The following is a 14977-nucleotide window of genomic DNA, read 5'->3' on the forward strand; positions in this document are numbered from 1 at the left end:
AAACAACTTTTATTAAGTCTGATTCTCATATGTCTTCGGCAAGATGTTTTACTGAGGCACTACACAGGCGTCAAAAGGCGTCATTATGGAGTAAAGGGGGTAGCGTCAAAAAGCGTCATTATGGAGGAAAGGGATAAATTGAAATCAACAGTTAGAGGAACATGTCTATAAGAATTCAAGAATGAACATTTGCATTGCACTGTTTTATTACAAGTATAACAAAGCTATCATGATGAATGGATTACATATTCAATCACAGAACCCTGAACAATATTCTCCTTTCAGATTCCATCACTTTCTGACCACCTGTCACTTTGTTTGATCCTTATATCTAACCACTAACATAATCCATGTTTAACATCCTGCTGCATAATGGATGTGTTAATGTTTTATATAAAAGTAACATAGATTCATGTTATTGCTATACTTTTTTGGTTATTTTCTTTAAAATGTCTCTTTGTTCCAAAGCTGCTTTTCTCTTTCTCTGTAAAATAAATCAAAAACAATTTATAGTGACATAAGGGGATAAAATGCAAGTCAATACACCTTATCGCTTTTCCCGCTTGACCTGAGAATCTGTACCGCTTGAACAATTGACATCAGATATTTTGATAAATTTTACGGGAACCTGTTCGATGTCTAGTAATGGCAGACAAATAGCAATAAGGTGTATTCATAATAGCTTATTACATACTACAGATTGTAAGAAGATTTTAATTCTTTTCTCTAGAACACTTGTATTGATGGTACTTGGTCTTAGTGTGAACAATAACTGCTTTAAATTACAGTTCAGGTCAGGAATGTTTCACCAATAAAATGCTTTAATGAGACCAATGAATGAATATTTCCTTGAGTAAAAGCTTTAAAAGTATACTTATCATGTAAGAATTTCATTAGAAGCTAATGTATTCTTATTGTAAATTATGATTTGTCTTTTTCTAAATCTATTCAGTAGACTTGTACTAGACATGATGAAATTGTTCAGCTAAATTGATAGATAACTGACATTTTCCTTTATGTAAATCAACTTTCTTTCACTTAACTACCACAAGTTCAAGTCCAAGCTTTCAGTAAGAGATTTTACTGTATAAAACATGTTTATTTTGTTGTTTATTTTAATTCTCTAATACCTTTTTTTCAAACAAGAATTTTCACTAGATTGATTTTATTTTGGGGTGTGTTTTGCTGGATTTATTTCCTTTTTTCTAACTTTGTTATTTTTGTGTTGTCATGGTGCTGTCAATTGGATATTCATCCCATGTTTGTTTTTGATTCATTAGCAGGAAGATAAAGGTGCGATGTGAAACTTACATTAGGTGTGCCAGGAGCACTACCGATAACATCAATAGCTTCGGCTAACTTTTTCTGACTGTTAGGAGATTCTGGTGTCATATTAGGTGTGACTAACATTGGTGTGGTTTCTGTTGGAGTAACGGGAGTTTCTGGTAAAGATGATAAAGACGATAAACCTTCTATTGTTGAGGACTGAAAAATAAAATACAAATTTATAGTCAAACCTCGAATTCCAGAGTTTTACATGCAATTAATAAGAATAAAAAAAACTCATCAAAGATAATTTAGTATGGCAGAGGTTTTAGCCTGAATAAGATTCTTCAGTAGCCAAAGATTCAAAAAGGTGGAATACAATACAAACAGCTTAAAAAAAAAAAAATTTGAATGAAAGCCATGCCTGGAGAAGATAAATCTTAGTGTTTTCAATAATTCAACACTTGCAGATTGTAAATTCACAGAAAGAAACGTCAATGATATTACAAAAAGTGCAGGATTCTTAAAGTAAATAATGGTTCTACTGAATAATGTTGATGGTCTCATCATTTTCTTTTCTTTTTAAATGTATGCACTGTGAATAAACTTATTTTCTAACCCATTTTTATTTTTGAATTTTCAAATTTACTTGATGGAGTTTAATAAGGAAAGATCCAAGTTTTGAATGTTTATGACAATTTATATTAGGGTTATTTTTCTACTTGCGAAAGTCACGAAAAAAATAGTTTGATTACAGTATACTTCATATAAATAGAAAATAAACATGCTGTATAGGCTTTGCTTATTATGGAAGGCTGTACTGTAAACTATAGATATTAATTTTTGTGTCATTTGGTCTTTTGTGGAGAGTTATCTCATTGGCAATCATACCACATCTTCATTTTTATATATAATTATTGTACAGACCTTCCCAGGGGCTACAGTTTCTAATCTATGTCGTAATGTTTCTGTTTCATAATCGCAGTTTGCTAAGGCAGATTTCAGTTCATACAGTAAAACAATATCCTGCCGTAACTCATTAAATATTGATACAACTTCTTCTGTTGGCATAGGGTTAAATTCTACAATGAAAGAAAGGATCACAGGATAATGCAACAGTTTGTATGGTAATGTATATTTTCTGTAAGATATCTCTTTGAAGTTCAACTTGGATAAACATTTATGTAAATGTGGAATACATATAGTCTAGGCTGTTGGTCAAGGTCAAAATCAAATGGAACAGAGAAAAATATGTGGTTCTCTCGATGATATGTGACAAGAGTTTGTTGTGAATTAAGTGGCTATTAAACTTAATTGTATAAAATTTTACTTTAATATATAAATATATAAACATAAAACCCAATGAAAAAATCTTTTATGATTTCCTCAACACTTCATAGAATTTTTTACTTTTCCAAAATAAATTTAATCATATTGATATTTTGCAATTTTATTTTCAACAACATAGGATTTTTAACATCTTACTACATCTGTGATTTTAATAGCACTATAAAATTTCAGGTCTTTTTTTGAAACATGAATTTCCTAAATGAAACTATACAAACTAAATTAAGGTGGCACTTTTTGTGAGATTAAATTGTAGATTGATGAATAATAAGTATTAAAAACAATATAATTACCTATTCCTAACTCCTCTAGCACCTGTTCTATAGCTTTCATTTTCTTCTGACCAATAGAGGCTGGCAACTTCATCTATAAATGAAAGAAAGATTTGTTATCAGTTTTGGAGAAGCTTGTTCTCAAATTGATATTTTTTACAAATGTACAATGCTTTTAACTTGAAATAAAAGGTTTATCATCAAAATCAATTATGATGTTAAATTATCAAATATCTACAACAATTTTATCAAGTGGTCTTGAACTCTCTTCACAATTTCAACATTTATTTGATTATTAAAACTGTTGATGAAAGACTGGTTTATAAATACTTCATTCTGAAATATTACAGGTCTAGTATAGAACTACTGCAACCAATCATAAATAACAGTAAATCCTTCAGTATTTCATCAATATAATATTTAGAATATTAAGATACAGATTGCTATAAACTTACCCTTTGACTTCTAAGTGATACTCCTGAAGCTTTGAAATCTGCAAACTTTATACCTGACTGGTCGGGATTTACCTGTAAATATATAAAGGTCAAGTTTTTTTTTATGTCGATAAAGTCAACTGTTCTTTGTTTTCCTTTATGAGATTTAATAGTCTTTGTAAACGAGTTTAAGCTTTTTTGAAGTCCTTCACACATTTTTTAAATTTATTTTACAAAATAAACTGCTGTAAGGCATTCAAAACACCCACTGATAGATACTCAAGTATTTTTGTCACAAAAAGAACAATCTGTACTTTGAAATGGATTCTATTTTCTGACAACACAAGAATAATAGAACATTAGTTGTATAACGTTGAAGTATTTTCCCTTGCTCACTCAAGGTTCATAAATGTAAAACCTACCACTTCTTTGAATTTTTGTTGAAGATGTATCTTTTTCTTTGTTTGTCTTTTGTCTGCCTTTTTACTGTCTATATTACTATCAGCTGCTGTGATGAGTTTCTGTAGATCCTGTGTTTTCTTCTCTCTTTCTTTCTTCCTCAATTCAATCTTTTTCAATTCAGCTATTAATAGGTCTTCTTCTTCAATCTGCAATAAAAAGGAATTATGTTTGATGTGCTTCAATACCACTTTCTTATCTAACATGTATGGTGGAGGATAGTGCATTATTCAAATTAAACCATTAACCACTAGAAAACAGGATTACACTACATCACATATTATTAGATCTCAATTAACTTTATTAATGATTGCCTAGGACAAAACATTTATACTTGAAGCCATGTCTTCAGACACAAATAAGAAATCATTGTATGGTCATGACTAAAGTCTGTGTACGATTTGTACCATAACACTATTACCAGAATTCTAATAGTAAGATTTAATCAACTGTATAATAATGAAATAGGACAAACCTTTTCTTGAGTCCTTTCAAACAATTTTGTCATTTGTAGCTTTCTTTTTCTTTCATGTTCTGCATCAAAGGCCCATATCTTTGGTTCTGTTCCTTGTGGTGCTCGTACCTGAGATTAATCATATTTGTTTATTCTATCATGTCTTAATATAATAATGGAAGTATTTGACTCCTCTGTTCTAAAAATTTCATGTTCTATTTACTAATTAAAAAAATCATACAATCATCATAGAGTAATAACTAGATGTGTCAAAACGACGCGAATGGCCCTGTCTCAAAAAAGTTGAAAAATCTGCAATTTCAATAACACATGTGGACACAAACATGATGGTTGTCTCACATATCAAAATTCAGCTCAAGGCTTATAGAAAAAAAGTCAGTATAACTGTGCTTTTCAACAATTTTCAAAGTCTTAAACCCTTAATTTTAGCAAAAAACAGAGGAGCGGAACGAAACTTAAACTTGATCTGTAACTCATCATGGTTAAGTCACATACCAAATATCAGCCCAATATCTGAAGGTGTTTAGAAAAAACTCTGTATTATGGTTTGTTTCGGAATAACGGAATGACAGAATACTTTCCATAATTAACATAAACAGTGCTGATTTTTAAACTGCACCATATGCACATTTTAACAATAAATGTCTCTTCAGTGATGCCTGAGATCAAAATATTTGAAAAATTGAAATTTATACAAATGTTAAAGAGCTGATCAAACCAAATGTACCTTAATTATAGCCAAATCTGGGCAACAATTAGAGATTTGCACAGGGGTGAGATATTCCTAAATTTACAATGCAATAACTTCAGATATAAAGAAACATATGAATTTAGAAACAATATAAATGGATTCCCACCTTTGTAAGAATACCACATATTCCATAGTATCGTTCTTTCATATCTTCTACACTTCTGTTGGAATATTTCTCCCTATCCCATCTGTCATGCATGATGACAAACCTAAGGTCAAATTTTTTACAAAGGTCAAACAAATGATCTGTTTCCTGTCTCGTCCAATTGTCGTCATGGAGATGTTGTTGATATTCAAGATCTGAGTATGTTGGTGTATCTACAGCCTAAAAACAAAAAGAAACATTAAACACAAGTGAATCAAATAATCAAGTTTAACACCGCCACATTCTGAATTGTTTATCATATCATTTTGGGGTCTTTTAGCTGACTATGCAGTATGGGCTTTGCTCATTGTTGAAGGCTGCATGGTAGCCTATAGACTAGTTGTTAATTTCTATTTCATTTGGTCTCTTGTTAGAAAGTTTCCTCATTTGCAATCATACCACATCTCCTTATTTATATGCTTATCATCAAATACTTTAAAACATTGGATATTAAAAAACATATTTTTTAAAATGGAAATAAAACATCAGGACGATATTATACCAACAATCTTGAAATGTTCAGTATTTATATGAAAGAGCAGCACTGACCAATCGAACAATCCTAACATTATAATGAACCGCTGTCTCTTTACAGTCACTTATATCATATGTAGAGTGTAGGAAATTAACATTATAGCGCTTTAATTCACAAGGATTGCCATTTTCTTTAGTAGTCTTTCGTGAGTCCAAATATAACATCTGATAAGGCTCATTTATTTTTTTGTTGTGAAGCCTTCCTACATATTGGATGTTTCAATTTGGTTTGTCAAATAACAAAATCAATCAGTTATCTCCAAAATTTAATTAAAGGGAAATAACTCAAATTCAAATTATGTCATTTGAAACCTTTTGATAGAAGTTATAAGCTTATTATGAAACCAGATGCTCCGCAGGGCGCAGCTTTATACGACCACAGAGGTTGAACCCTGAACGGTTGGGGCACGTATGGACACAACATTCAAGCTGGATTCAGCTCTAAATTTGGATTGTGATTAAATAGTTGACACAGCATAGGTTTCTGACACAGAATGAATGTGGTCTAATGAATTTGCCTTTGAGCAATACACTATGCTGTTGAATATTAATCCTCTCAAATAAATGTTTGAAGAAATTTTTTTTTTATTTATGAAATCTGAAATGAGAACCAGGTGCTCCGCAGGGCACAGCTTTATACGACCGCAGAGGTCGAACCCTGAACAGTTGGGGCAAGTATGGACAAAACATTCAAGCGTGATACAGCTCTGAATTTGGATTGTGATCAAATTTTTGACATTACATGGTTTTTTGTTACACAAAACAAATGTCAAGATTTTACAAATCAATTAAAGATTTCTTCTTCAAACTTTTTAAATCTAAAATTAAATAGTTGATCATGACACAGCATAGGTTTCTGACACAGAACGAAAGTGGTCTAATGAACTTAAAAGTTTTTTTTTGCCTTTGAGCAATTCACTATGCTGTTGAATATTAATCCTCTCAAAAAAATGTTTGAAGAAATTTTCTTTTTATTTATGAAATCTGAAATGAGAAAAATTTAAACCCCCCCCTTTTTTTTTCACATCCCCGTTTCCCTTTTTCCAAAACTGATATCCATTCAAATTTCTAATGGAGTTTGCAACAATAACTACTCATTTAAATACATCATAAAATATTAAAATGTAAAATAAAGTGCTTGTTATCACTGAATGGTAAAGATTGGTTGGTAGTAAAAGTGAATATACATTGTTTATTGTATAAAACAATAAAAAAAACTTCATCAGCAACATTTTATATTGGCAAATTTCCAATGAAGTTATTTACATAAAGTTATTGGCAAATAAAAATAGAAAATGACATCATAGTCATGTCTGGCAAATGTCCAACATACATTATCTAAAAACATTTTAGATAAGATAAGGAAAAAAAGCTTCATCAGCAACATTTTATATTGGCAAATTTCCAATGAAGTTATTTACATCAAGTTATTGGCAAATAAAAATAGAAAATGACATCATAGTCATGTCTGGCAAATTTCCAACATATATTATCAACTACTATTCTATACAAAGAAAGATAACTCCAATTGAAAATTAATTGCTATTGCACAATATTGTGCAATTAGATATTTCTTGCTATTGTGCAATACTGTGCAATTGAAAATTTCTTGCTATTGCACAATACTTGATATGGAATCCTGATTTGGACCAACTTGAAAACTGGGCCCATAATCAAAAATCAAAGTACATATTTAGATAAAGCATATCAAATAAGCTCAAGAATTTAATTTTTGTTAAAATCAAACTTAGTTTAATTTTGGACCCTTTGGACCTTAATGTAGACCAATTTGAAAACTGGACCAAAAATTAAGAATCTACATACACAGTTAGATTTGGCATATCAAAGAACCCATTTATTCAATTTTTGATGAAATCAAACAAAGTTTAATTTTGGACCCCCATTTGGACCAACTTGAAAACTAGGCCAATAATTAAAAATCTAAGTACATTTTTAAATTCAGCATATCAAAGAACCCCAAGGATTCATTTTTTGTTAAAATCAAACTAAGTTTAATTTTGGACCCTTTGGACCTTAATGTAGACCAATTTGAAAACGGGACCAAAAATTAAGAATCTGCATACACAGTTAGATTCGGCATTTCAAAGAACCCCAATTATTCAATTTTTGATGAAATCACACAAAGTTCAATTTTGGACCCTTTGGGCCCCTTATTCCTAAACTGTTAGGACCAAAACTCCCAAAATCAAACCCAACCTTCCTTTTATGGTCATAAACCTTGTGTCAAAAAATCAAACCCAACCTTCCTTTTATGGTCATAAACCTTGTGTCAAAATTTCATAAATTTCTATTCACTTAAACTAAAGTTATAGTGCGAAAACCAAAAATAATGCTTATTTGGGCCCCTTTTTGGCCCCTAATTCATAAACTGTTGTGACCTCAACTCCAAAAATCAATCCCAACCTTCCTTTTGTGGTCATAAACCTTGTGTTAAAATTTCATTGATTTCTATTTACTTATACTAAAGTTATTGTGCGAAAACCAAGAATAATGCTTAATTGGGCCCTTTTTTGGCCCTTATTTCCTAAACTGTTGGAACCAAAACTCCCAAAATCAATCCCAACCTTCCTTTTGTGGTCATAAACCTTGTGTCAAAATTTCATAGATTTCTATTCACTTAAACTAAAGTTATAGTGCGAAAACCAAGAAAATGCTTATTTGGGCCCTTTTTGGCCCCTAATTCCTAAAATGTTGGGACCAAAACTCCCAAATCAATCCCAACATTCCTTTTGTGGTCATAAACCTTGTGTTAAAATTTCATTGATTTCTATTCACTTTTACTAAAGTTAGAGTGTGAAAACTAAAAGTATTCGGACGACGACGACGACGACGACGACGCCAACGTGATAGCAATATACGACCAAAAAATTTAAATTTTTCGGGTCGTATAAAAATTTAATCCCCCCCCCCCCCCCCCCCCAATTTTTTTTTCACATCCCCCTTTCTCTTATTCCAAAACTGATCTCAATTCAAATTTCTAATGGAGTTTGCAACAATAACTATTCATTTAAATACATTATAAAATATCAAAATGTAAAAAAGGTGCTTGTTATCACTGAACTTGGTAAAGATTGTTTTAATTTATCAGTTGGTAGTAAAAGTGAATATACATTGTATATTGTATAAAACAATGATTTAAGTTGATTCAACTACTATTCTGGACAAAGAAAGATAACTCCAATTTTCGAAAATTTCTTGCTATTGCACAATATTGTGCAATAAGATATTTCTTGCTATTGCGCAATACTGTGCAATTGAAAATATTTGCTATTGCACAATACTGTGTAATTGAAGATTTCTTGCTATTGCGCAATACTGTGCAATTGAAAATTTCTTGCTATTGCACAATACTGTGCAATTGAAGATTTCTTGCTATTGCTGAATAATGTGCAATTGAAAATTTCTTGCTATTGCACAATACTAAATATAATAATTTTGGATCCTGATTTGAACCAACTTGAAAACTGGGCCCATAATCAAAAATCTAAGTACATGTTTAGATTCAGCATATCAAAAAAGCTCAAGAATTCAATTTTTGTTAAAATCAAACTTAGTTTAATTTTGGACCCTTTGGACTTTAATGTAGACCAATTTGAAAACGGGACTAAAAATTAAGAATCTACATACACAGTAAGATTTGGCATAGCAAAGAACCCCAATTATTCAATTTTTGATGAAATCAAACAGAGTTTAATTTGGACCCGATTTGGACCAACTTGAAAACTGGGACAATAATCAAAAATCTAAGTACATTTTTAGATTCAGCATATCAAAGAACCCCAAGGATTCAATTTTTGTCAAAATCAAACTAAGTTTAATTTTGGACTCTTTGGACCTTAATGTAGACCAATTTGAAAACAGGACCAAAAATTAAGAATCTACATACACAGTTAGATTCGGCATATCAAAGAACCCCAATTATTCAATTTTTGATGAAATCAAACTAAGTTGAATTCTGGACCCTTTGGGCCCCTTATTCCTAAACTGTTGGGACCAAAAAACTCCCAAAATCAAACCCAACCTTCCTTTAGTGGTCATAAACCTTGTGTTTAAATTTCATAGATTTCTATTAACTTAAACTAAAGTTATGGTGCGAAAACCAAGAATAATGCTTACTTGGGCCCCTTTTTGGCCCCTAATTCCTAAACTGTTCAGGCCTCAACTCCCAAAATCAATACCAACCTTCCTTTTGTGGTCATAAACCTTGTGTTTAAATTTCATTGATTTCTATTTACTTAAACTAAAGTTATTGTGCGAAAACCAAGAATAATGCTTATTTGGGCCCTTTTTTGGCCCCTAATTCCTAAACTGTTAGAACCAAAACTCCCAAAATCAATCCCAACCTTCCTTTTGTGGTCATAAACCTTGTGTCAAAATTTCATAGATTTCTATTAACTTAAACTTAAGTTATTGTGCGAAAACCAAGAAAATGCTTATTTGGGCCCTTTTTGGCCCCTAATTCCTAAAATGTTGGGATCAAAACTCCCAAAATCAATCCCAACCTTCCTTTTGTGGTCATAAACCTTGTGTCAAAATTTTATAGATTTCTATTTACTTAAACTAAAGTTATTGTGCGAAAACCAAGAAAATGCTTATTTGGGCCCTTTTTGGCCCCTAATTCCTAAAATTTTGGGACCAAAACTCCCAAAATCAATCCCAACCTTCCTTTTGTGGTCATAAACCTTGTGTTAAAATTTCATAGATTTCTATTCATTTTTACTAAAGTTAGAGTGCGAAAACTAAAAGTATTCGGACGACGACGACGACGCAGACGACGCCAACGTGATAGCAATATTCGACGAAAAATTTAAATTTTTGCGGTCGTATAAAAACCAAGAAAAATGCTTATTTGGGCCCCTTTTTGGCCCTTAATTCCTAAACTGTTGGGACCTCAACTCCCAAAATCAATCCCAACCTTCCTTTTGAGGTCATAAACCTTGTGTTTAAATTTCATTGATTTCTATTAACTTATACTAAAGTTATGGTGCGAAAACAAAGAATAATGCTTATTTGGGCCCTTTTTTGGCCCCTTATTCCTAAACTGTTGGAACCAAAACTCCCAAAATCAATCCCAACCTTCCTTTTGTGGTCATAAACCTTGTGTCAAAATTTTATAGATTTCTATTTACTTAAACTAAAGTTATTGTGCGAAAACCAAGAAAATGCTTATTTGGGCCCTTTTTGGCCCCTAATTCCTAAAATTTTGGGACCAAAACTCCCAAAATCAATCCCAACCTTCCTTTTGTGGTCATAAACCTTGTGTTAAAATTTCATAGATTTCTATTCACTTTTACTAAAGTTAGAGTGCGAAAACTAAAAGTATTCGGACGACGACGACGAAGACGCAGACGCAGACGACGACGCCAACGCCATACCAATATACGACCAAAAAATTTTCAATTTTTGTAGTCGTATAAAAATCAAATATTTTACAGAAAAATGTCAAATTCAAGTCATATGCTTTGATAATGTAATAACAATGTAATTGTTGGTGTGCAGAAAAACTAATACAGAAGAAAATGTGTAGAACCATTGATGAACATTTTAATACCTTATTAAACCTTGCAAAGGGGTAATCTTTTCCTTCATCTGCTAGTCTTCTCCAGTGATGAAATACTGCACCGTCCTGTTATCAAATAAATATTATAACTAAATAAATCTAGATCACAATTAACATTAAAGGTCCTTCTTTTAACCTTTAATTGTTGCTCTTGTCTAATAATTTATACTTGTTTTTAAATGACTCCATATTTGATAATATAAATAACATAGAAAGTATCATCAAAAAATAATTAATTAGTTAAAAAAATATGTGATAAAAATAAGCTTATGAAAACAGTATATATCTATTTTCAAGAAGATGTTGTTCAGTACCTGAAACATATGACCATTAAAATTTAATATTTGAAATAAATCTCATATTATACACCGGTATAATATTTCATATTGCATATTTCATAAAAGCATGGATTAAAACTTAATTTCAGCTTGTTGAATTTGGAACTTTTGTAAAAGTTTCAGAGTAGACTTACTTTTCTAGCTGGATTACTAAACGGCATCCATTTCCATGGTCTAACTTTACTGATGCCTATCTTAGCTTTCATTTGTTTATATCCTTGGTTAGTGTCTGTGGGTATCAGTGGTGGGGCATCTCTGTAAATATAACTCTACATCTATACATAAGGACTTACAAAGATTATCTCTTTTTGTTCAGCAAAAGTGTACCAGATTGATAATTAGATTGTAAGGCCTTAGACAACAAAATTTCAAAAGAAAGTAGAATTATAAGAATTTTTTAAATTGTCATTTATTTTGTGAATCATGTATAATTGGTCTTTATCTCATTAAGACATCAATTATTTTTCTACATGTGCCTGTAGAAAACTGTGTCATCCAACCCTTTTTATAAAGATACACTGAAAAACCTTTCTGAAAGATGTTTAATTTCAACACCTGTTTCAAGAAGAAATTTACATGTAAACTATATCTGGTATATGTCTATACAATGCATTCTTCTATTTTTAAAACTTAATATATGACAGTTTGATAGCAGAAGTATTGTGACTATTGAAACTTAAACTCCTTACTGTTTAATGTAACACTTGATTCTGACTTACTTGTTGTCTGTCCATAACAATCCCCAGAGTTCTCTGTGCATACCCTCAGGTCTCTTAAATGATATATCCGACTTTCTAATTGGTTTCTTCTGTTAAAATAAAACAAGGCATGTGTATGATCAAAATAATCAGATAATATCTTGTCTGAAAACCAACTATCAATTATTTCTTGTAATAATTTGAGTTTTGAAGCAAATAATACAGTATACTAAAGATCTACAATAACATGTATTGCAGTTATCTTTTTAAATGTCAAACATGCATATTTTGAAAATTCTTATCAATACATGTGTGCACATGCATGGTGTACGCATTAAAACACAAATTTAGATAATCTTTTAAAACAGAAAAAATATTTGTCTTGTTGTTTGTTATATCTCAAATTATTTTCAAATAGTTATATGCATTTCAATGATGATCCGGTGACGAAAATCCGTTTTATGTTGCTTTCTTGGCTGTCAACTAGTTACTACACTAAAACTTGTTATATCGTAAATCTAAATTGATTTATCTTTACAGTGGCGTATAACATGCCTATATTTGTTGTCGGAATCATCCGTAGCAATCCTACCCAAGTATGTCAATCGTAATATTTTTGCCAACCGCTGAAGAATTGGCAATAAACACGTCACGTCTCCTCATATATCTCAGTTTACGATTGGTTAATTTTATGGGAAAGTCTAAATGATTCTCGGAATTATCTGATCTTGTTTTATTTTCATACGTAAAGTCAAGAGAGAGTCTGAATGACATTGACGTCATGGGAAAATTTGTATCTAAAAAAGGAAACTCGTAACTTATTAGACATTCTACTAATAACACTTGTTAGGGTTTTCTTCATGGTATCTTATACAATTTTACTAACTGGGGGATAAGTTCTATTTAGACAAAAAGTAACATTTTTTTCTGAAACAGTTTTTATAATTAATCATTTACTGTGAGACGTTTATTGCCAAATTTTCAGCGGGTGGGAAAATTATTACAACTCACATACTTGGGTAGGATAGCTACGGATGATTCCAACAACAAATGTAGGCATGGTGTACACCATTGTAAAGATAAATCAATTTAGATTTACGATATAACATGTACAAGTTTTAGTGGGATTGACAGCCTAGAAAGCGACATATAATGGAATTTTGTTACCTCCCGACATTTTCTAAATTGCAAGTTAAGTACCTTGTGTTATATTAAGGTATATAAGATTTTTTTTCTGAGACAAGTGCCTGTGCATTGAACTGTAAACCTACCTTATTATCATTAAGAAGAGCATCTTTTGTCATAAATTTAGCCCCTTGATCAAGTTCTAATATATCTCGGACATCTGATCCACCACCAGCCTCCATCTTTTTTGGCTAAAATAGAAGTCATAAAACTTGTAAGATTATCATCCTTCACTCTGAATTTGCTATGTTGCGTTTGCTTTGTAAACAACAGCATTATAAAATTCTTGACAGAATAATTTCTCTATTATTTCATTATACAAGAAACTCTGTTAAAGACAAGAACAATTATATTTGAAAGTTAAATTGAACATGTACATTAATTCAGACAAACTGATAATTATCCCAAAAATATATGGTGTTTTTTGTATCAACATAAAATAAGCTGTATAAATCAGATTTTAGGTTATATTATTCATTTTCAGGGCAGTTTCCAAGTATTCATGGTTCCAAGACTTGCAAAACTGATTACTTTAAACGGAGCATAAAATTAGTAAATTACTCACAAAATTTGTATACAGGTACCTCAGATAACCAAAAAGTGTGATAAGGATGGGCGTGGAAGCTAAATTAGTTCAGGCCAAATAAACCAAAAGCATAAAGGTATTTCATGCCAGTCCCTTTCTCTCTAATTCATATCATACCTAATACTTGCAAATATGTATATTTTTGATTTTGTCTCATAAAAATTAATCTTTTTCTTGCTCGCACCAGTTACTTTGAGTATTGCAACATACAGTTTACACTAGACAGTATATTACATGAAGATGCACCAAATTATTGCTATTTTAAAAATCTGTCCCGCTTGACCGTGATTCTGTCCGCATGCACTTTTGACATCATAAAACAATCACTTTTCCATTGTGGCGTCAGATATTTTCTATCATGACGTCAACTTTTTATGGGAACTATTGTATGATTGTGATGTCCAATAAAATTATGACGGACATATAGCGATAAAGGATAAGGTGTAGTTCCTTCTGGGGCTCATCAGGTAGTAAATGTCTCTTATTACAAATTATGATATGTAAATTTTGGTCAAACATGAAAATTATTGTAAATTACAATAAATTTTATATGCCAATAACATAGTGACAGTCTTTAGTAAACAACTAATAAACAAACGAATTTTGTATTGATTTGTTGGAGTGATTGGGTCGTCAAAATAAATTAATGTCTTAAGATTGGCTTACCGTTCAATAAACAAACTAAGAAATGGATTGACAGTAAGGCAAATGACACAAAACTGGAGTTTGTAATGTGTACAAAAATAAAGAAAACACACTTGTCTCGGTTTTTAAAGTGCTTAATCTTCATATTTGTTCAAAAGCTGTTGTCAAACGCTGAAATGATCCGAATGAATTTTTTCCTTATCTGACTCAGTTGCACGTTTAAAATAACGGATAATCTCTGGGCTTTTATGAAATATGAAT

At 31.2% G+C, this 14977-nt stretch overlaps 1 protein-coding gene across 1 annotated transcript; it reads right to left on the reverse strand.

Annotated features, from left to right (window-relative positions):
* Positions 1–188: 188 nt before the first annotated feature.
* LOC143054530 (DNA methyltransferase 1-associated protein 1-like) lies at positions 189–14895 on the reverse strand. Its single transcript, XM_076227553.1, has 13 exons — positions 14738–14895; positions 13572–13676; positions 12322–12410; positions 11737–11857; positions 11256–11330; positions 5111–5329; positions 4254–4361; positions 3742–3927; positions 3341–3412; positions 2907–2979; positions 2194–2348; positions 1312–1485; positions 189–484 (listed from the first exon to the last, which is right to left on the reverse strand). Exons 2-13 carry the CDS (start codon positions 13665–13667, stop codon positions 422–424), a joined length of 1431 nt encoding a protein of 476 aa, XP_076083668.1. The 5' UTR covers positions 13668–13676; positions 14738–14895; the 3' UTR covers positions 189–421.
* Positions 14896–14977: the final 82 nt, after the last annotated feature.

This window comes from Mytilus galloprovincialis, chromosome 1 (assembly GCF_965363235.1).
Source record: "Mytilus galloprovincialis chromosome 1, xbMytGall1.hap1.1, whole genome shotgun sequence".
Lineage (NCBI taxonomy): Eukaryota > Metazoa > Mollusca > Bivalvia > Mytilida > Mytilidae > Mytilus > Mytilus galloprovincialis.